At 49.8% G+C, this 18,124-nt stretch overlaps 1 protein-coding gene across 1 annotated transcript; it reads right to left on the bottom strand.

Annotated features, from left to right (window-relative positions):
* Positions 1-6,966: 6,966 nt before the first annotated feature.
* IBA57 (iron-sulfur cluster assembly factor IBA57) lies at positions 6,967-17,863 on the bottom strand. Its single transcript, XM_040241319.1, has 3 exons — positions 17,416-17,863; positions 8,757-9,100; positions 6,967-8,352 (listed from the first exon to the last, which is right to left on the bottom strand). Exons 1-3 carry the CDS (start codon positions 17,754-17,756, stop codon positions 7,961-7,963), a joined length of 1,077 nt encoding a protein of 358 aa, XP_040097253.1. The 5' UTR covers positions 17,757-17,863; the 3' UTR covers positions 6,967-7,960.
* Between the last annotated feature and the right edge of the window lie 261 nt (positions 17,864-18,124).

The following is an 18,124-nucleotide window of genomic DNA, read 5'->3' as shown; positions in this document are numbered from 1 at the left end:
TAGAGGATTAGGGTTCGGAATTGATACCCAAAGGAAAAGGCCTAGCAGAAGCTTGACACGAATTGGGCACGCACAAGGTGTGTTCAGTGCAAAAATCTCACTTTCTGTGTTAGATTTTTTCATAATAAACGTTGGAAACACGCCTAAACATAAAGGAGAAGAGGGGTCGGCATCCACCAGCCTCCACTCAGATATGCTGGGGGCATCAAGTATAAGCTCTTGGTATCAGCCTCTTAGAATGGGGTCTCCATCCCACTCAGTCTGAGCTTTCCCACTGGATAATTTTTCTCAAATCTATTTATAAATACTCCTGGAACCAGTGCCACATAAAAACACAGAACACCTGGCTGAGTGCCACCTATGAGGTAGTGAGCATCTTGCTCAGGACCATAGCGAACCATGACATCTGAATTGCAAGCAAAGAGTCAAAAGGAAATCATCCCACAAGACTTATCTGGAAGAAGTAAAGCAAAACATTACCATCTAAAGAGAAAAAGCACAAAGAAAACATACCACAAGTCCCATCAGTGGCCTAGTTGAGTGAACCAAGCAACATCCAAACACAGAAGGCCACAAAAAACACCCACAGTGAAGACACACAGAGAATGACTCATGAGAAGTGGGGGTAAAACACAGGACACAAAATTGGCAGATTAAACACAGACATTAACTACACAGAGAAGCAACACAGAAGCAAACTAGGAAGCAAACGAGACAGAGTACAAATGTTTAAATAAGACCATATATCCCCCAAAAAACTGTAATTCAAAGACACATGTGCCCCCATGTTCACCGCAGCACCGTTTACAGCAGCCAGGGCATGGAAGCACCCTAGATGGCCAGTGACAGACGACGGGTGAATAAGTCGTGGTACAGATGCACAACGGAATATTACTCGGCCGTAAAAAGGAACGAGTGTGAGTCAGTTGAACTGAGGTGGATGAACCCAGAGGCTGTTACACAGACTGAGGTCAGAGAGAAAAAAACAAATACCATATATTAATGCATGTGTACGGAATCTAAACCAATGGCGCTGATGAACCTGTGTGCAGGGTGGGAACAGAGACGCAGACGCAGTGAACAGACTTGCGGACACGGTGCGGGAAGGAGGGCGGGGGACGAATTGAGAAAATAGCTCCGAAGCACATACATTACTGTAGGTAAAACACACAGCTCGTGGGGAGTGGCTCTGCAACGCGGGGAGCTCAGCCCAGCGTGACCCCTAGAGGGGTCGGTGGTGGGGGGCGGAGTGGGAGGGAGGGCAAGGGGAAGGGGATCTAGGTGTGCTTACGTCTGATTCACGTGGCGGCACGGCAGAAATCAGCACAGCATTGTGAGGCAGTTATCCTCCGACTAAAAATAAACTTTAAAAATAAAATAAAAGACAGGATGATCCAGGAGTTTTTTTTCAAAGTGAGCTTCTGGAGAATCAAATTACCTGCAAGACCAGCTGGAAAGGGGAGCGTGCCAAGGAAAACACAACAGTCCAGTGAGAAGACAGGGTTTTTTTCAGAAAAGACTGGGTAGAGGGAGAGTGCAGACCCAGCCCCCTGCCTCCCTTGAAGCCCCCTGGAGTCTCTTCCCACTCCCATCATCCTGTCAATTAAAAATACTTGGTCTTATTGCTCCTCTGCTTTGCTTACTTCTTTCCTTTATTATTTCTTTTTACTTTCTTTGAGTCTATTACATTGCTATTTTGCTAACTTCTTAAGTCAGAGGCACACTTTTAAAGGCTATGAAGTTACCCCTAATATACACCCACAACCAAATTTTGTTCTATTTTCATGGTCATTTCAAGTAGCTGGTAATTCGTGAGGCCTTTTCTCTTTGACCCATGAAGTATTCAGATGTGATTTTCTTAATGTTCAAGTGATAAAGGATTTTTAGTTATCTGTTCATTATTGTTATCTTTTTAGATAAAACTTGTCAAAGGATATGGTCTCTACAAAACCAGTTCTTTGGCCTACCTGGACACTCTCCAAACCCCATCCTTTTGGGGTTTTATGGAGGCTTTGTTGTAGAGGCATGATTGATTAAATCACTGTCCTTTGGTGATTCATTCAACCTCCAGCCCCTCTCCCCTTCTCAGAGCTCAGGGAGTGGGATTGAAAGTTCTAATCTTCTAACTAGCAACTAACCCCTACCCTTAGTTTTTCTAAAAGTCATCTCATTAACATAAACTCTGGTGTGGTTGACAGGAGCTTGTTATAAATATTAACATACTTCTAACACTCTTATCAGGAGAAGGCAATGGCAACCCACTCCAGTACTCTTGCCTGGAAAATCCCATGGGTGGAGGAGCCTGGTAGGCTGTAGTCCATGGGGTCGCTAAGAGTCGGACACGACTGAGCGACTTTCCTTTCTAACACTCTTATCAGGAGAAGGAAATGGCAACCCACTCCAGTACTCTTGCATGGAAAATCCCACAGACGGAGGAGCCTGGTAGGTTACAGTCCATAGGGTTTCCAAGAGTCGGACACGACTGTTTGACTTCACTTTCACTTTCCACTTTCATGTCTTGGAGAAGGAAATGGCAACCCACTCCAGTGTTCTTGCCTGGAGAATCCCAGGGGCAGAGGAGCCTGGTGGGCTGCCGTCTATGGGGTCGCACAGGGTCGGACACGACTGAAGCGACTTAGCAGCAGCAGCAGCAGCAACACTCTTATCACTTAGGAAATTCCAAAAACTTCAGGAACTATGTGCCAGGATGAAGGGCAAGATCAAACACATATTTCTTACTAAAAATCACAGTATCTCAGATGAAACTGACTTATTTCACACCTCATTCTTGAATGACAGCTCTGGGTATACAATTCTAGGCTGACCAGGGCTTCCCAGGTGGCGCTAGTGGTAAAGAACCCCTCTGCCAATGCAGGAGACCCGGGTTCCATCCCTGGGTCGGGAAGACCCCATGCAGGAGAAAACGGCAGCCCACTCCAGTACTCCTGCCTGGAGAATCCCATGGACAGGGGAGCCTGGCGGGCCACGGGCCACAGGGTCACAAACAGCCGGACACAACTGAAGCGACTTAGCATGCACATGTGCATTTTTCTCTCAGTACAGTGAACAAACTGCTCACCTTCCTTCTGGTTTCCACTGCTGCTTTTGATAAATCACTTTTTAATATTTTATCACTACCGACTTCCACGTGAAGATCTTCCCTTTATCTTTGGGATTCTAGACTTTCACTACAATGCGACAAGGTTTATAGCTACAGCAAAGCCACTTGGGCTTTCTGAACCTAAGAAGCAACAACTTCCAGCACGTCTAGAAAATTCCCAGCCGTTATTTTTTTTCCTCTGCCCCATGTTCTTTTCTATCCATCCATAATTCCACTTAGATCACTATGTTTTTACATTAAATCTTCTCTCCACTCTCCCATCTCTTTCTTTCATATTTCCCAATTCTTCAGAAAACACATCCATAGATTCCTTTAAAGAAGCATGTTTATTTCCAGTTCTCTTTGATCTGTTTATGTGATTTGCTTAATCATTTTATAGTCTCTTGTTTCTTACTAATATTTAAATGCCTTATTTTATTTCTTTAAACATACTAAATATATTTATTTTATATGTCTGGTTACTTCAATATCTGAAAATTTGTAGGTTTGATTCTACTGTTTTCCTGCTGACCTTTGTTTCTTTTTGGGTTAAATCAATGTTTCTAGATTTTTTCGCTTTTTAACAACAAAGGGTATATTCCTTAGAACTATTCTCTGTAAAACCTGAGTAGGACAAGGGTCTGTGAAGAAATGTTTACACTTGCATTTTCCAGGCTTCTAGAAATACTACTACCCCAGGACTACTTTTTTCTTTTTTAACGATGACAGCTAATTTTCAGAACTTCATACTCTTTACAGTAAATTTAAAGCAGACAGGAAAACCAGCAAAGACCTTCCCAAGTATCTATACCAGCTCTCACAGTGACCACTCTTTATGAAACTGGAAACACACATGAAGGTTAAACACCAACTGATCTCCCCTGGGCATATGCATCAAATACTGGTGTTAAAGTTCCGAAGTCACAGCTTCCCATAAGCTCCAGTGCTTCTGCGGAAACTGACTTGGTGTTTCCAAGAAAGGAAGCACTTCTGTTGTATGGCAGCCTCCTTTTAAAAATACTGAGGTAGAATATGGAGCATGTACTTCTTTGGATCTAAACCAAAAAATTTAAGGTCTCAGTTGCCTGCAGAACCCTGAAGACATTTACAGGTCACATGATCTCCAAGGCAGCATTTTACTCGGAAGCTGCCCGCACTTAAAACACCATGGCCCATCTCCTTTCTCATTTAATTTATGACTCCCACAACAGGTGACATGTCCGCACAGCAGTGCATGCTCAGGCCAAGAGGCTGATGTTTCACAAATACCACTGGCCCAGAGAAGACGCTTGGTTCCCAGCTCTGGGTGTTCACTGATGGTGAAAAGCCCTCGGTGCTTCTGATTCACAGCACGGGTACTAGCAGCACCCTGAGCACACGGGGTGACAGTGTATGCTACCTGTGTCGTTCATATGTCACGAGGATCAGCCCATTCTGGTCCACAGCATGTTCTGCCTTCTTAAGCTTGCTCACTTCAGGAGAATGAACCTCAGGACGGTGCTGCCCACCCAGCGTGACCACCTGCTCTCAGTCTGGGGGAATGGGAAAGGGCCAGCACTGGGGGGCTGGCTCCCTGCCTGAGGGGAGCCTTGCCTCCTGGGACTGGCCCAAACCTCTTATGTCTCTGTCACCTACAGCTAATAATATACTCAGTGGTGAAAGGCTGAAAGCCTTTCCTCGAATTTCAGGAACAAGACAAGGATGTCCACTCATGGCACTCTTATTCAACATAGTTTTGGAAGTCCTAGCTATGACAAGAGAAGAAGAAATAAAAGGAATCTAAATTGGAAAAGAAAAAGTAAAACTGTCACTGTTTGCAGATGACATGATACTGTACACAAAGACACTATCAGAAAACTACTAAAGCTCAGCAGTGAATTTGGTAAAGTAACAAGATACAAAATAATACACAGAAATCTCTTGCATTCCTATAGACTAACAACGAAAGATCAGAAAGAAATAAAGGAAACAATCCCATTTATCATCACATCAATCAATAAATAAAATACCTAGGAATAAACCGACTTAAGAGGCAAAAGATCTGTACTCAGAAAACACTGTAAGACACAGATGAAAGAAATCAAAAGATGACACAAACAGATGGAAAGCTATACCACATTCTTGGATTGGAAGAATCAATGTTGTCAAAATGACTATTCTACCCAAAGCAATCCACAGGGTCAATGCAGTCCCTATCAAATTACCAACGGCATTTTTCACAGAAAGAGAACAAAATATTTTACCATGTGTATGGAAACACAAGACCCCAAAGAGCTAAAGCAATCTGGAGAAAGAAAAATGGAGATGGAGGAGTCACGCTCCCTGACTTCAGACTATACACAAAGCTATGTGGCATGGCAAAAACAAACAGACAGAATGCAGTATGTATGGTACAGGCACAAAAACAGAAACACAGATTCATGGAGCAGGACAGGAGGCCCAGAGAAACACTCAAACATCTATAGTCATCTAATCTATGATAAAGGAGACAGGAATGTACAACAGAAAAAAGACAGTCTCTTCAATACGCGGCCCTGGGAAACTACAGTGTAAAAGAGTGAAATTAGAACACTACCTAACACCATACACAAACATTAAGTCAAAATGGATTAAAGACCTAAATATAAGGCCAGACACTGTAAAACTCTGACATAAATCTCAGCAAGATCTTTTCTGATCTACCTCCTAGAGTAATGAAAATAAAAATAAACAAATGGGGCCTAATTAAACTTAAAAGCTTTTGCACAGCAAAGGAAACCATAAACAAAATGAAAAGACAACCCTCTAGAACAGAAGAATACATTTGCAAACGAAGCCACTGACAAGGGATTAATCTCCAAAACATACAAACAGCTCATGTAGCCCAATATGAAAAAAAACCAACCCGATCAAAAAAGACATACAGATGGCCAAAAAGCACACGAAAAGATGCTCAACATCACTGACTATTAGAGAAATGGAAATCAAAACTACAAGAAGGTATCATCTCACACTGGTCAGAATGGCTCTCACCAAAAAAAATCTATCAACAGTAGTGCGAGAGAGGATATAGAGAGATGGGAACCCTCCTACACTGTTGAGAATGTAAACCGGTACAGCCATTATGGAGAAGAGTATGGGGGTTCCTTAAAAACCTAAAAACAGAGCTACCATATGATCCTGAAATCCCACTCCTGGGCATATATCCAGAGAAAACCATCATTCGAAATGTTACATGTACCGCAATGTCCACTGCAACACTATTTCATAATTGCCAGGACATGGAAGTGACCAAAATGCCCATCAGCAGAAGAATGGATAAAGACGTTGTACATACATACAATGGAACACTACTCAGCCAGAAACAAGAACGAAACAATGCCGTCTGCAGCAACGGATGGACCTAGAGACAGTCATACGGAGTGAAGTAAGTCAGACAAAGAAGGAGAGATACCATATATGACATAGATTATACGTGAAATCTAAAAAAAGAAAAAAAAGGTACAAATGAACTTATTTACAAAACAGAAATAGAGTCACAGAGGTAGAAAACAAACCTGTGATTACCAGGCGGGGGGATGGGGGGGGTGGGCAGGGGAAGGGGGTAGGGATAAATTGAGAAATTGGGGTTGACATATACATGCCAATATATATAAAAGAGACAATTAATAAGGATCTACTGTAGAGCACAGGGAACTCTACTCAATACTACATAATGACCTATATGGAAAGGACAGTCTAAAAAAGAGCTGGATATATGCATACGAAGAACTGATTCACCTTGCTGTACAGTAGAAATTCACATGACGCTGTAAATCAACAACACTCCAATAAACATTTAAAATCAATAAACAGTTAAGAAAGAAAGAAGCCAGAGTTCCACAAGGGCTGGTTGTGGGTCGCACTTTAATAGCCACTCTGGGGCGTCAGGTGGGACACCGGGTAACCACGAGACTCACATTGCAATGGGAAAATCAAAAGTCAGTGGTTCAAAACGGGGAAGTAAGTCACCCTCTCACTATGAAGACATACTACGTCAGAAAACAGCAGCAAGTACAGCAAGCAAAAGCTCTTCTCTGCACCCTGGGGCACGCCGTCCCAAGGCAGCCACTCCCTACCCTGAGCTCAGGAGGGCTACAGAAGGGAGGAAGGGGCTGCCGGTGCCACCGTGGGGCCAAAGCTGCGGAGATGTGGTATAAATGGTACTGGGGCTCCCCCAGCTGGTGCCACTGAGCACAGAGGTATGCTTGGGAGGACTCGGGTGGGTGTGAGCAATGCCTGTGCCTCTACTCACAGACACTGCCGCTCCACCTGGCCCCACGAGATTCCCACCTTCAGACATGCCCCCAGTCAACATGGTGAGACAATTCCCAGAGTCCACTTGCCCCTTTAGCCACCCCAGACACTGAGACGCTCCCTTCCCAAGCCTGCCCAAACAGGCTCAGAGGGGTGTGGGCAGCCCAGAGGCATCCTGGAACATTCTCTCCTTGGTTGACGGATGAAGCACCTCCAGATCAGCATGGTTCAGAATATCATCCAGGGTCTGGCGGAAGCTGCAGCATTGCCCAGGAGAGAGGCAGGTGTGGGGCTCACTTCCACCCACCCTCAGTCCTCAGGAGGGTTCCTGATGCTCCAGCCATAAAGCTTCCAGGAAGGGACAGCCACCCTGAGCACAGGACCGTCCCCAGGAAGCATGATAGGCTGGGAACACCCGGGCTGCATGCAGGAGCATCCCCTGCCATGTCAGTAGCTTTGGGAGGCCCACAAATGCTTGGGGACCCCCAAGGGTGTGTTCTTTCAACTGGGCCACCCAAGGAAGTGGGGGCTGGCTACAGGGTGCAGTAGATGAGGCCTGGTGCAGGAGCGCAGGGACATCCGAGGCTACTTGGTGGCTGTGGGCCACCAGTCTGGCACAGACGCAGTAAGGGCCACAAGGCCACTCTCAGAGGTTCTGATGTGGAGAGGACCCTTAATTTTCTCAGACCGCAGCAGGGCCAGACCCACGTCCCCCAGCCCTGCCCTGTACTTGCCGGCTGCCTGCCCTGACTCGGTGAGCACAGAGGCGCCGGGGGCAATGCCGCCGCCAGGAATGGCGCCTGAGAACTGTACTGGGAAGAGGCGCTTCCGGATAACACCCACGTGGTGGGTGCGAGCTGTCAGCTCCTGGCCGATGTAGCAGCCCTTGGTGAAGCTGATGCCGTTCATGAAGGCCAGGTTGGACTCCAGGGGCAGCGCCACTCCTGGGGGCAGGTCGTGGACACCCTCGGGAACACCTGCAGAGGTGGCGAGAGGCTTGCTGAGGTCTGAGGCGTCCTCCAGAGCTGGGGACTCAACCCAAGGTGGCCAGTGGTACTGGCCTGTAGGAGTCCCAGCATCTGACCCCCAGTCTTCCGGGTCCCTCTGCATCCTCCAGGTCCCAACTCCGGCCCCTGCTCTGGTCTCCAGGTGAGCTGCTTGTCTGGGCCTCAATACTGCCCACTAGAGAAGACTCTACCCCTGAGCCCAGAACTCTGCTCTATCCCCGGACTCCTCCCAAGGCCTGGACGCACCATGCAGTTTTCCCAGGGCTCCGGGTCACACCCCTCCTGTCGCCTCATATCCCACCCTGCCCCTCCTCCCCGTCCAGCATCAACCTCCCAAACCTAACCTCTCCCCCGGTCCAACCCCATGTCCATACCTTGCTGGTACCGGTGCCGGTGATAATCCTGGAGGTCCCCAAGACGGCCCCCGGGCACCAGGGCTGAGCCCTCATCCTGGGAGAGGAGCCGCCAGCCCATGCAGGCAGTCCGGGGATCACGGGTGAGGATGTTGGCACACTCAGCCGTCTTCCGCGGCGGTACCGCCCCGCCGGCCTCCCCCGGGACGCACGGCAGCACGGCCCACACGCGCAGCTCGGGGCACGGCTCCACCGTAACCTTCCGCCGGATCTTGTGCAGCAAGAGGTGCCTCTGCAGCGCATGGACCACGGAGCTGTCGCACTCCAGGAGGAAGGTGGGCTGTTCACTGGAGCGCTCAGGGAGCCTGCGGGGAGACGAGGGGGTGGCAGGCAGGGCACACCGAGCGAAGGGCTTGCAGTCGGGTCCCGGCCATGGTGGCTGTGCCGCCCAAGTGCACCAGCCCCCTTGGACCACCTGGGAATGGAAGCACCCCCCACACCCAGGGAGGGAGCCACAGGAAACCGTCCGGCTGGGGCAGGACAGGCCTTGGCCAGACAGGTGCAAAGCAGGGCCTTGGGACCACAGTGGCGTCCAGTGGTCAAGGTGAGGTGAGACGTCACAGACGGCCACTCGAAAGTCAGAATTTGCCACCTCCAGCCCTGAGAAGCACCAAGAAGCCAGTGGATTTCGGGGCGGGGTGGTGCTGGCAGGCAGGAAGAGCTGGGAGGGCGGCAGACAGCCGATGCAGGTGAGATGCATGGTGAGGCCACACTCAGCCCATGCCCACTTCCTACCCCGGCTAGGGAAGCCCTGCAACCTGGTCAGGGTCCCAGAGCCATCCTAACTCCCAGTCCAGGAAGCCCACATCCAGTGGAATGACCCGATTCTGGTGTCATTGATGAATGGATGGTGGGGCCCTTACAGACAGATGAGCAGAGAGAGGCCAGCACACAGTCAGATGTGATGGAGGGGCCCTAACTGGAGATGTCTAGGACCCAGAGGAGTACATGGCTGGAGTCCTGATTACAGATGTGGCTTGAGCAAGGACCCAGAGCTGCATGGCAGCTGAGACAGGGAAGTGGGTAAAACCTTCAGGAGCGTGTATCAGAAAGAAAGGCCATCAGCTGGGACCCATCAGCTGTGCCTGTGACCCTCTCCCCAGGCAGGAAAGGGTTAAGTGCTACCCTGGAGAAGTCAATTGCCCACCAAGGAAAGAGCTACAGAAGCTTGCTTGGGGTGGTGGTGGGGGAGGGATTTGCCTGGTGGTCCAGTGGTTAAGAATCTGCCCTCAAATGCAGGGGGCTCTACTTCGATCCCTGTTGGGGAACTAAGCGCCACAACTGCTGAGCCTGCAGGCCTCAACGAGAGAGAGGCCCACGCTCTGTGACAAAGTGTCCAAGCACCGGAAGCAAAGACCCTGCGTGCCACAACACACGCCCACACAGCCAGAACGGTATAAACGAACAAATATAGTATTGTTTAAACAAGCAGAATTAAAACTTCTCTATTTATTTTTGGCTGTGCTGGGTCTTTGTTGCCGTGCGTGGGCCTTCTCCAGCTGCGGCGAGCGGGGGCCACTCTCTGCGGCGGTGTGATGGCTTCTCATCGCAGTGGCCTCTCTCGTGGAGCACAAGCTCTTGGTGTGTGGACCTCAGTAGCTGCGGCGCATAGGCTTAGTTGCTTCATGGCATGTGGAATCTTCCTGGAGCCTGGGATCAAACCCATGTCCCCTGCACTAGCAGGCAGATTTCTTATCCACTGTGCCACCAGAGAATTCCTAAAACAAATTTTTTTTTTTTTAAAGAAGCTTGCTTGGTGCCCTGATTGCTGTGGCTTCACTCTACAGCACAAACTGTCAGATCCATACACATTAACTATCAGCCAAGGGTCAAGTAAGTACAGTAACAGGCATGTGAAGAAAGTGGAAAAGAGCAGCAAGTCAGGTTATCACCTCACCCTCCAAACAGTCCTCAAAAAAGGTCAAAATGAGATCAGCTGAGGGCTGGGAAAACGATCATTTACAGACAGAAGTAAACTGCCAGAAAAAAGAGTTCAAAGGTGCTGCCTCAGATAACCACATGGAAAAAACTTCAAGTCACTTATCACGACACAAAGACAAGTTAAAACCACAAGATACCAAGGCACGACTATCAGAATGGCTAAAATAAAAACATTCAAGGCAGCGAGGATGCAGAAAAGATGGACCGTTCGACCTTGCTGGTGGGAATGTAGATGGAACAGATACTCCAGAAAACAGTCTGCAGTTCTTTAGAAGACTAAGCATGCAGTGACCACACAATCTAGTCACTGCACTCCTGGGTACTTGTCCTAGAAAACACCCCAGGTGTTGACATAAAACCTGGGCATAAACATTCAGTTCAGTTCAGTTCAGTCGCTCAGTCGTGTCCAACTCTTTGCGACCCCATGAATCGCAGCACGCCAGGCCTCCCTGTCCATTACCAACTCCCGGAGTTCACTCAGAGTTGCGTCCATCAAGTCAGTGATGCCATCCAGCCATCTCATCCTGGGTCGTCCCCTTCTCCTCCTGCCCCCAATCCCTCCCAGCATCAGGGTCTTTTCCAATGAGTCAGCTCTTCGCATGAGGTGCCCAAAGTACTGCATAAACATTAGGAGCGGTTTTATTCTTAACAGTTAAGAAATGAAGCCAAAATATCCTTCAGTGGGTGAATGGTTAGACAAACCACGGTCCAGTCCCTCAAGGGAATACTGCTAAAGGGAAAGGAGGGGGGCCATCTATGGGGTTGCACAGAGTCGGACACAACGGAAGCAACTTAGCAGCAGCTGCAGCATTGATAGATCCAAAGGGCATCGAGGTGAGTGAGACAAAAGACTCTGTTAGGATGACAGTCCTGAAATGACAGGGTCATAAAGACAGAGAGTGAGCAGCGGACTGACTGAGGGGCTGAGAAGGGGAGTGTGCCCACAGAGGGCAGAAGCGAGCCCGATGGTGATGGAAGAGCTCTGTCTTCTTCGCAGATACACAGGCCTACATGTGTGATCAAATCAGAGCTGCATGCAAGCGAGCATGTGGCAGCCTGGAAGAACCTGAGTGCGCCCTGTGGCTGGCCCATGCCCCCTCCCTGGACTATCGGAGGCAAGATGTTGCCCGAGGGAACTGGGTGAAGGGTATATGAGACCTCCCTGCTCATTTTTGCATGGCTTCCTGTAAATCTATAATTATTTCAAAATAAAACGTTGAAAAAGGAGCTGCCTCTGGAGAAGATGGATCCATGCCAGTGAGAAGGGAGAGGGCAGTCAGTTTTCATGAAAAGCCTTTACTGGGTTTTTTACCCATGTGTAGGTGTATTTCTATTTTTTAAGTCTCTGATCCCTGGAGAAGGAAATGGCAATCCACTCCAGTATTCTTGCCTGAAGAATCCCATGGACAGAGAAGCCTAGTAGGTTACAGTCCACGGGGTCGCAAAGAGTCAGACACGACTGAGCGACTTCACCTTCACCTAAGTCTCTGATAAAGGAAGCAGACAGAAGCAATATGAAGTACTGGCAAGAGGAAGGAATGGGCATGGGTGGACAGAATGTGAGGCCACAGGGGCAAAGTGAACCCCAGAGAGAGGAGACAGAGATGCAGGTAAAACCACGCCCAAGGAGGGCAAAGGCCCAGCATGGGGAGGGGCCTGGGAAGGGCTGGTTAAGGGGACACCAGGGCGCCAGGGTAGGCAAGCCCCAGGCTGATGCCCCATCTCACTCACGGGGTTCAAGAGAAGCAGGGTGGAGAACGGACAGGTTCTGGGCTCAGGCACTTTTTTTCTGAGCTACCTGTGCAAATGGCCTTGTGCCATTCAGCCCCTCAGGGCCAGCAAGGCTGCAAAGTACTCCTGCACCCCACCACCCCAAATCAGACTGTCTGCTGCCCCTGCTGCAGCTAAGTAACGGAGGACAGGTCAGCAGGAGAAGTGGTGACGCATGGTGAGCCTCTGCTCAGCCAGCACAGCACAAATTTGAGCTGGAACCTTCTCTGTGGGGCCATCTTGGGCACTGCTGGACACTAAGAGCACCCCTGGGCTCGGCCTCCTCAATGCCAGGAGCAGCCACACCTGAGTGACAACCACAGATACCCCTGGGGCAGGGCTGCCAGATAAAATACATGACGCCCAATCAAATTTGTATTTCAGAAAAAAAATTCATTTTTGAATAACTTCTTTAGTGTAAGTACTTCCCAAACACTACATAGGTCATCCCCCCAAAGTCACTCGTGTCTGTCTGAGATGTACCTCAGCATCCCACAGTTTTCCTTGCCCAGCCCAGCAGCCCAGCCTGGGGGCACAACCACAGCGGCACGAAGAGGAGGCTGAGGGCACCTGCAGCCTCACCAGCCAGCCTGGCGGGCAGACCCGGGTGAAGAGGTGCGCCAGTCCTGCGTTCCACCCTCCCTCTGCCAGGCACACACAGAGAACACTGCCCAGAAACCAGCTGCGCCCAGGCTCAGCACGATCCCGCTGAGACCAGCACCAGGGAAGGGCATGCAGGGAGACGAGCCAGCAGCAGACCTCAGCAGCCAGCCCGCCGGGGTGGCCCCCAGAGGCACACCTGGGCTCCCCAAAAGCCAAGCAGCCCAGCTTGCAAAACCTGCAGGACTCCTCTAACAGCCAGTACTCAACAAACACATGGTCAGGATGAAGAGAGACTTCAAAACACAAAGCCCCAGCTGAGCTGATGAGTCAAGCCACGACTGGGAGAAAAGGTTTGAAAAGTCACATCTGACAAAGGACTGTCACTCAGAACATACAAAACCACTGAAAATTCAACAATTAGGAGACAGTCTGATTAAAACTAGGCCAAAGATATGGACATCTCCCCCAAAGAAAGCGTACAGGTGGTAAACAGCATATGAAATGATGTTACATGTCATTTGTCATCAGGGAAAAGGAAATTAAAGCAAGCTTCACTGCACACCTATCAGGATGATCAAAATCCAGAATACTGACAGCACCGAAGGCTGGAGAGGATATGGAGACACGGAAAGTGTTTACTCCCTGTTGGTGGGAATGCAAAACGACACTGCCACTTTGGAAGACACGTTGGTGGTTTCTTATAAAACGACACATATTCTTACCTTACAGTCTAACGGTCACACTTCCTGGTATTTACCGAAAGAAGCTGAAAACTAACCTCTACACAGAAAACCTGCGCACAGATGTTTATAGCACCTTTACTCATAATCACAACAATATGGAAGCAACAGCCAGTCCTTCAATAGATGAATGGATATATAAACCGGTACGTGCAAACAACATAGTATTAGTCAACACTAAGAGAAATGAGCTATGAAGCCCTGAAAAGACAGGGAGGAAACTTAAAGGTACATTACTAAGTGAAAGCAGTCAGTCTGAAAAGGCTACAGACTCTGTGATCCCTACTATGTGACACTCTGGAAAAAGGGAAATTATGGAGACAGTTTCAGATCCAAAAACACCCTTTCAGTGGTGGTGAGGAGTCACGAGGGAGGGTAAATAGGTACAGCACAAAGGATATTTAGGGACAATAAAGCCACTCTGTATGATATTACAGTGGTACATACACGTTATAAAATACTCATCCAATTTCATAGAAAGCACAGCAACAAGAGTGAAGCTTAATGTGAACTGAGGACTTTGGGTAACTCTGACGTCAGTATAGGCTCATCAGCTATAACTAACGTACTGCTCTGGAGGAGGAAGCTGATACGGGGGAGGCTATGCATGTGCGGGAGCAGAGAGTATATGAGAGATCTCTGCCTTCTCAATTTTCCTATTAACCTAAAACTGCTCTAAAAAGTCTTTCCTTTTTTATTTTTGGCTGCACCACATGGCTTGCAGTATCTCAGTTCACCAACCAGGGACTAAAGCCAGGCCATGGCAGTGAAAGCCTGGAATCCTAACCACTAGCCCACCAGAATACTCCCTTCAAGAGTTTACTTTAAAAACCAAAAACTAAAGTTTTGTCTCAGAGATGGTGCTACATTCGGGAAACAAGATCACGGTGCACTGAGGAAGGACAACTCAAGGATGGGAAACTAGAAGCATGACAGTTTCAGTGAAAAATTCCAGGGAGTCCCCTGGTGGCCTAAGTGGTTAGGATTCTGGACTTGTACTGCTCTGGCCCAGGTTCAGTCCCTGGTCATGGAACTGAGATCCCACAATCCGCACAGCACAGCCAAAAAGGAAGCAAAAGAACAATTCTGGAGACAGGATACAGAGAAAACATCAGGCAAAGAATAACCATGAAGCAAGCAGGAAGGCCGCAGGCTTCCAGGCGGGACACCCAGTTGCCAGCATGTCCCCTTCCCTCCAAGAGCAGATCTCAGTGAGATCAGATGTAGGTAAACGGTCAACAGCAACCAGGAGGAGAAGGAGCACATCTCATGAACAGCAGGCGTCACCAGAAATGTATCCCAATAGAAACATTAGGGTAGGACGGGAGCCCAGAAGGCTCAGCGCCCCATGCCCCAGCGCAGAGCTGGGAGAGAGGAATCTGGGCATGATTCACCCAGCCCCCAGGCCCTAGAGCAGCCATCCGAGGAGCGTTCTCACGTCTCCCCTCCTCCAACTGCTCAGAAGTGGGGCCACTAATTCAGGCTGTCCTCTCTGATGGAATGAGGACCTCACCCCACTCGCTGGGGTTGCACTCCCCACAAAGGACTTTGAGCTGGAATCTCAGAAGAGCAACCAGGATCAGGGGACATCATTACAGTGCACTCCGATTCCCTCAGCACACAGATAGCAAGTAGCACGCCAACACCCTGCTCTCAGGAGTGAACAGAGAGAAAAACAAACTCCTCTACAGTACAGATCACAGCACACACGATGCCTAGAAAGAACTACCAGGTACATGCCTGCTGACAAGGACTGATGGCCCAGTAGCTAAGCAAAAACACGCCAAACCAGAGGAAAAGACTGAGATTAAAAAAAAAAAAAATTAGAAACAGAAAATTATATATTTTTTACACTGTAGAGTGACTTATCAGGCTATAATTTCATTACAGGAAGAATGCAAAGGCAGAAAGATATAAAGGCAGACTGGAGACTCAAGGAAGAAAATTTGAGGACCAAAACATCATTACAACACTGATAATTAACAACTGAAAAGGCCATTATAGGGGCTACTAAATGTTACAAACATGGAGGGCTTAAGATAATCAAAGAATGTAGTTCTTAAAAGAGGTTAAGCAACTACTGGGAAGATAATAATTACATAAAACAGATAATGAGAATGGTATTTCTGAAAGAGGGGACACAGAGCAGGGACCACACATGTTTTCTGTAAAAGACCAGTCTGAAAATAATTTAGGTGTGAGGCCACACAATCTCTACCACATTATTACATTATTAATTATACTTTTACCATTGGAAAGCAAAAGTGGCCACAGAGGATATAAACAAATGGACATGTAGCACTGCAAACTTTATTTACAAAAACAGACAGCTGGATCTGCCCAAGGGTCATAATTTACTGCTCCCTGTTACAGAGTCACAGAGCCCACCAAGTGCCTAGCAATGTGACATGAAAGCAGACCCCAAATACAACACATCATCACGACACTTCAAGACATCAGGATGAAGACGAGCCCCTAAGAGAACCCAGAGAAAACCCAGTCACACACAAAGGCTCAGAAATCAAACCACACTAGGCTTCTTGACAACAATGCCAGCAGCTCCAAGGCAGGCTGTGGTTTCAACGTTTTCTGGGACAATTTTCAGTGGAGCTTTAGGACCAGCCAAGTAATCGGGGATGGAGGAGGAAATGGCAATCCACTCCAGTATTCTTGGCCTTGAGAATCCTATGGACAGAGGAGTCCATGGGGTCACAAAGAGTCCACCACGACTGACTGCCTGACTCGCGCACACAAGTTATGGCTGAAGTCAAAGGTCCGCTGACAAGCCATTAAAGACTGTACTCACAGGAAGTACACTTAGGAAGATGCAGACAAAAACCCACAACAGAACAGGGCCACGAGTTTTCCGGGCGGCCTCAGGCAGGGCAACAGCCTGGAACTGCGTAAGAGGTTCTAAAGAAACCAAGTCTGAGAAACCTAAGCAAGTAAACACGGAAAGCTCTACAGGACACCAAACGCTAATATCACTGAATACGGAGAGATTTTGCAGAGAAATGCGTGTACACGAGAACTCAGGAAGTAGTGGTACAAGCCCCCTGCAGCGTGGCGCCTTCTCCGTGCAGTGGTTTGAGCATGGGCAGAGGCCGGGTGTAAGTGCTCCCAGGCGAGTCACTGTCGGCCCACCCCTCGGAGCTGGCTCCAGCCCACCTACGGCTGCCTTCCCCCAGGTGCTCAGCCCTCTGCCCACTGTGCGGGTCTCATAGTGCCCTACCCTGGGCGCTCCTTCCATCCTCAGGTGCCCTCTCTTGGGGGCCCACCTCGGCCCACCCTGTGCACAGATTCCCGGATGTCCCTTCCCCTGGATTCCCTGTCGTGCACGTCCTTTCCTGGATGTCCGTCCCGGGCTAGTGGTAGGCTTCCGCTAGGTACCCCGCCTCTGGATGTCGTTAGTTCTGCCTTCTGTCCGTCCCTCCCCAGTGTCTGCCTCTATCCCTGGGAGCCCACCATAGCAGCCCAACCCTCAAGTCCTCTCAGGCCCGCTCCCGAGTGCCCTTTCCCTGGGTGATACCCCGACCCCCACGGCCAGTCCTGCAAAACCGGCTCACCCGTAGAGAATGACGTCATAGAGAGTGCGTCCCTGCACGTTGAGAAAGTGGGCGTAGCCCGCTCGGGCCGAAGTTGACGCCTCGCCAACCGCAGGACCCGGAAGCGGCAGCTCATTGGTCAGCAGACCTAAGAGAAAGGGCGCCGAGTCCGGCCCGCGCACGCGCACTAGGGCACGCTCGCCTAGCAGAAAGCAGGCCCATGTTGCGCCACTAGCGGAGTCAGCGCCCGGACAGCAGCCGCTGTGAGCCAGGTGGCGCCTCGGAACCGCGCGCAGCCGCCAGCTCCAGGCCTGGCCGCCGCACCCGGGAGCCGCACCCCTGAGCAGTGCCGCGGCCGCCATCTTGGGGAGGACTGAGGCGGCCCGCGCAGCAGGTCGGGCGGGCGGCCGGACGCGCGAGGCGAGTTGGGGCGCCGGGAAGCGGTGCGCGCGGGCGCCACAGCGGTCCCTGGCTGCTGACGGGCGGAGCGTGCGCGGGGCGGGGTGTGCACGCGCGTACGCGGGCTGGGGCCACAGCGGCCCCTGGTGGCGGGCGAGCGGCCCCTGCCAGAGAGGCCCGGTGAAGGTGGGCGGAGCGTGCGCGGGGCGAGGCCTCCGGCTGTCGCCACACACCCATCTTGGGCTGACTCCTGCTCCTGCAAGCTGGCCGCCTCCTCAGTTCTCAGAGATGTTTCCGCTTGCTTTTTTGTGTTGAGACCCGCATGACGTGA

The sequence above is a fragment of the Oryx dammah genome, unplaced genomic scaffold (assembly GCF_014754425.2).
Source record: "Oryx dammah isolate SB20612 unplaced genomic scaffold, SCBI_Odam_1.1 HiC_scaffold_5, whole genome shotgun sequence".
Lineage (NCBI taxonomy): Eukaryota > Metazoa > Chordata > Mammalia > Artiodactyla > Bovidae > Oryx > Oryx dammah.
This window is presented reverse-complemented; position numbering and strand designations above follow the sequence as displayed.

What these genes read in the sequence shown, in the direction of transcription:
- IBA57 (XM_040241319.1), bottom strand. Translation starts at nt 17,756, where the DNA reads ATGGCGGCCGCGGCACTGCTCAGGGGTGCGGCTCCCGGGTGCGGCGGC. An exon ending in TATGACGTCATTCTCTACGG is followed by an intron (nt 9,101 to 17,415) that starts GTGAGCCGGTTT and finishes GTCTCCCCGCAG; the next exon opens with GCTCCCTGAGCGCTCCAGTG. An exon ending in CCGGCACCGGTACCAGCAAG is followed by an intron (nt 8,353 to 8,756) that starts GTATGGACATGG and finishes CCACCTCTGCAG; the next exon opens with GTGTTCCCGAGGGTGTCCAC.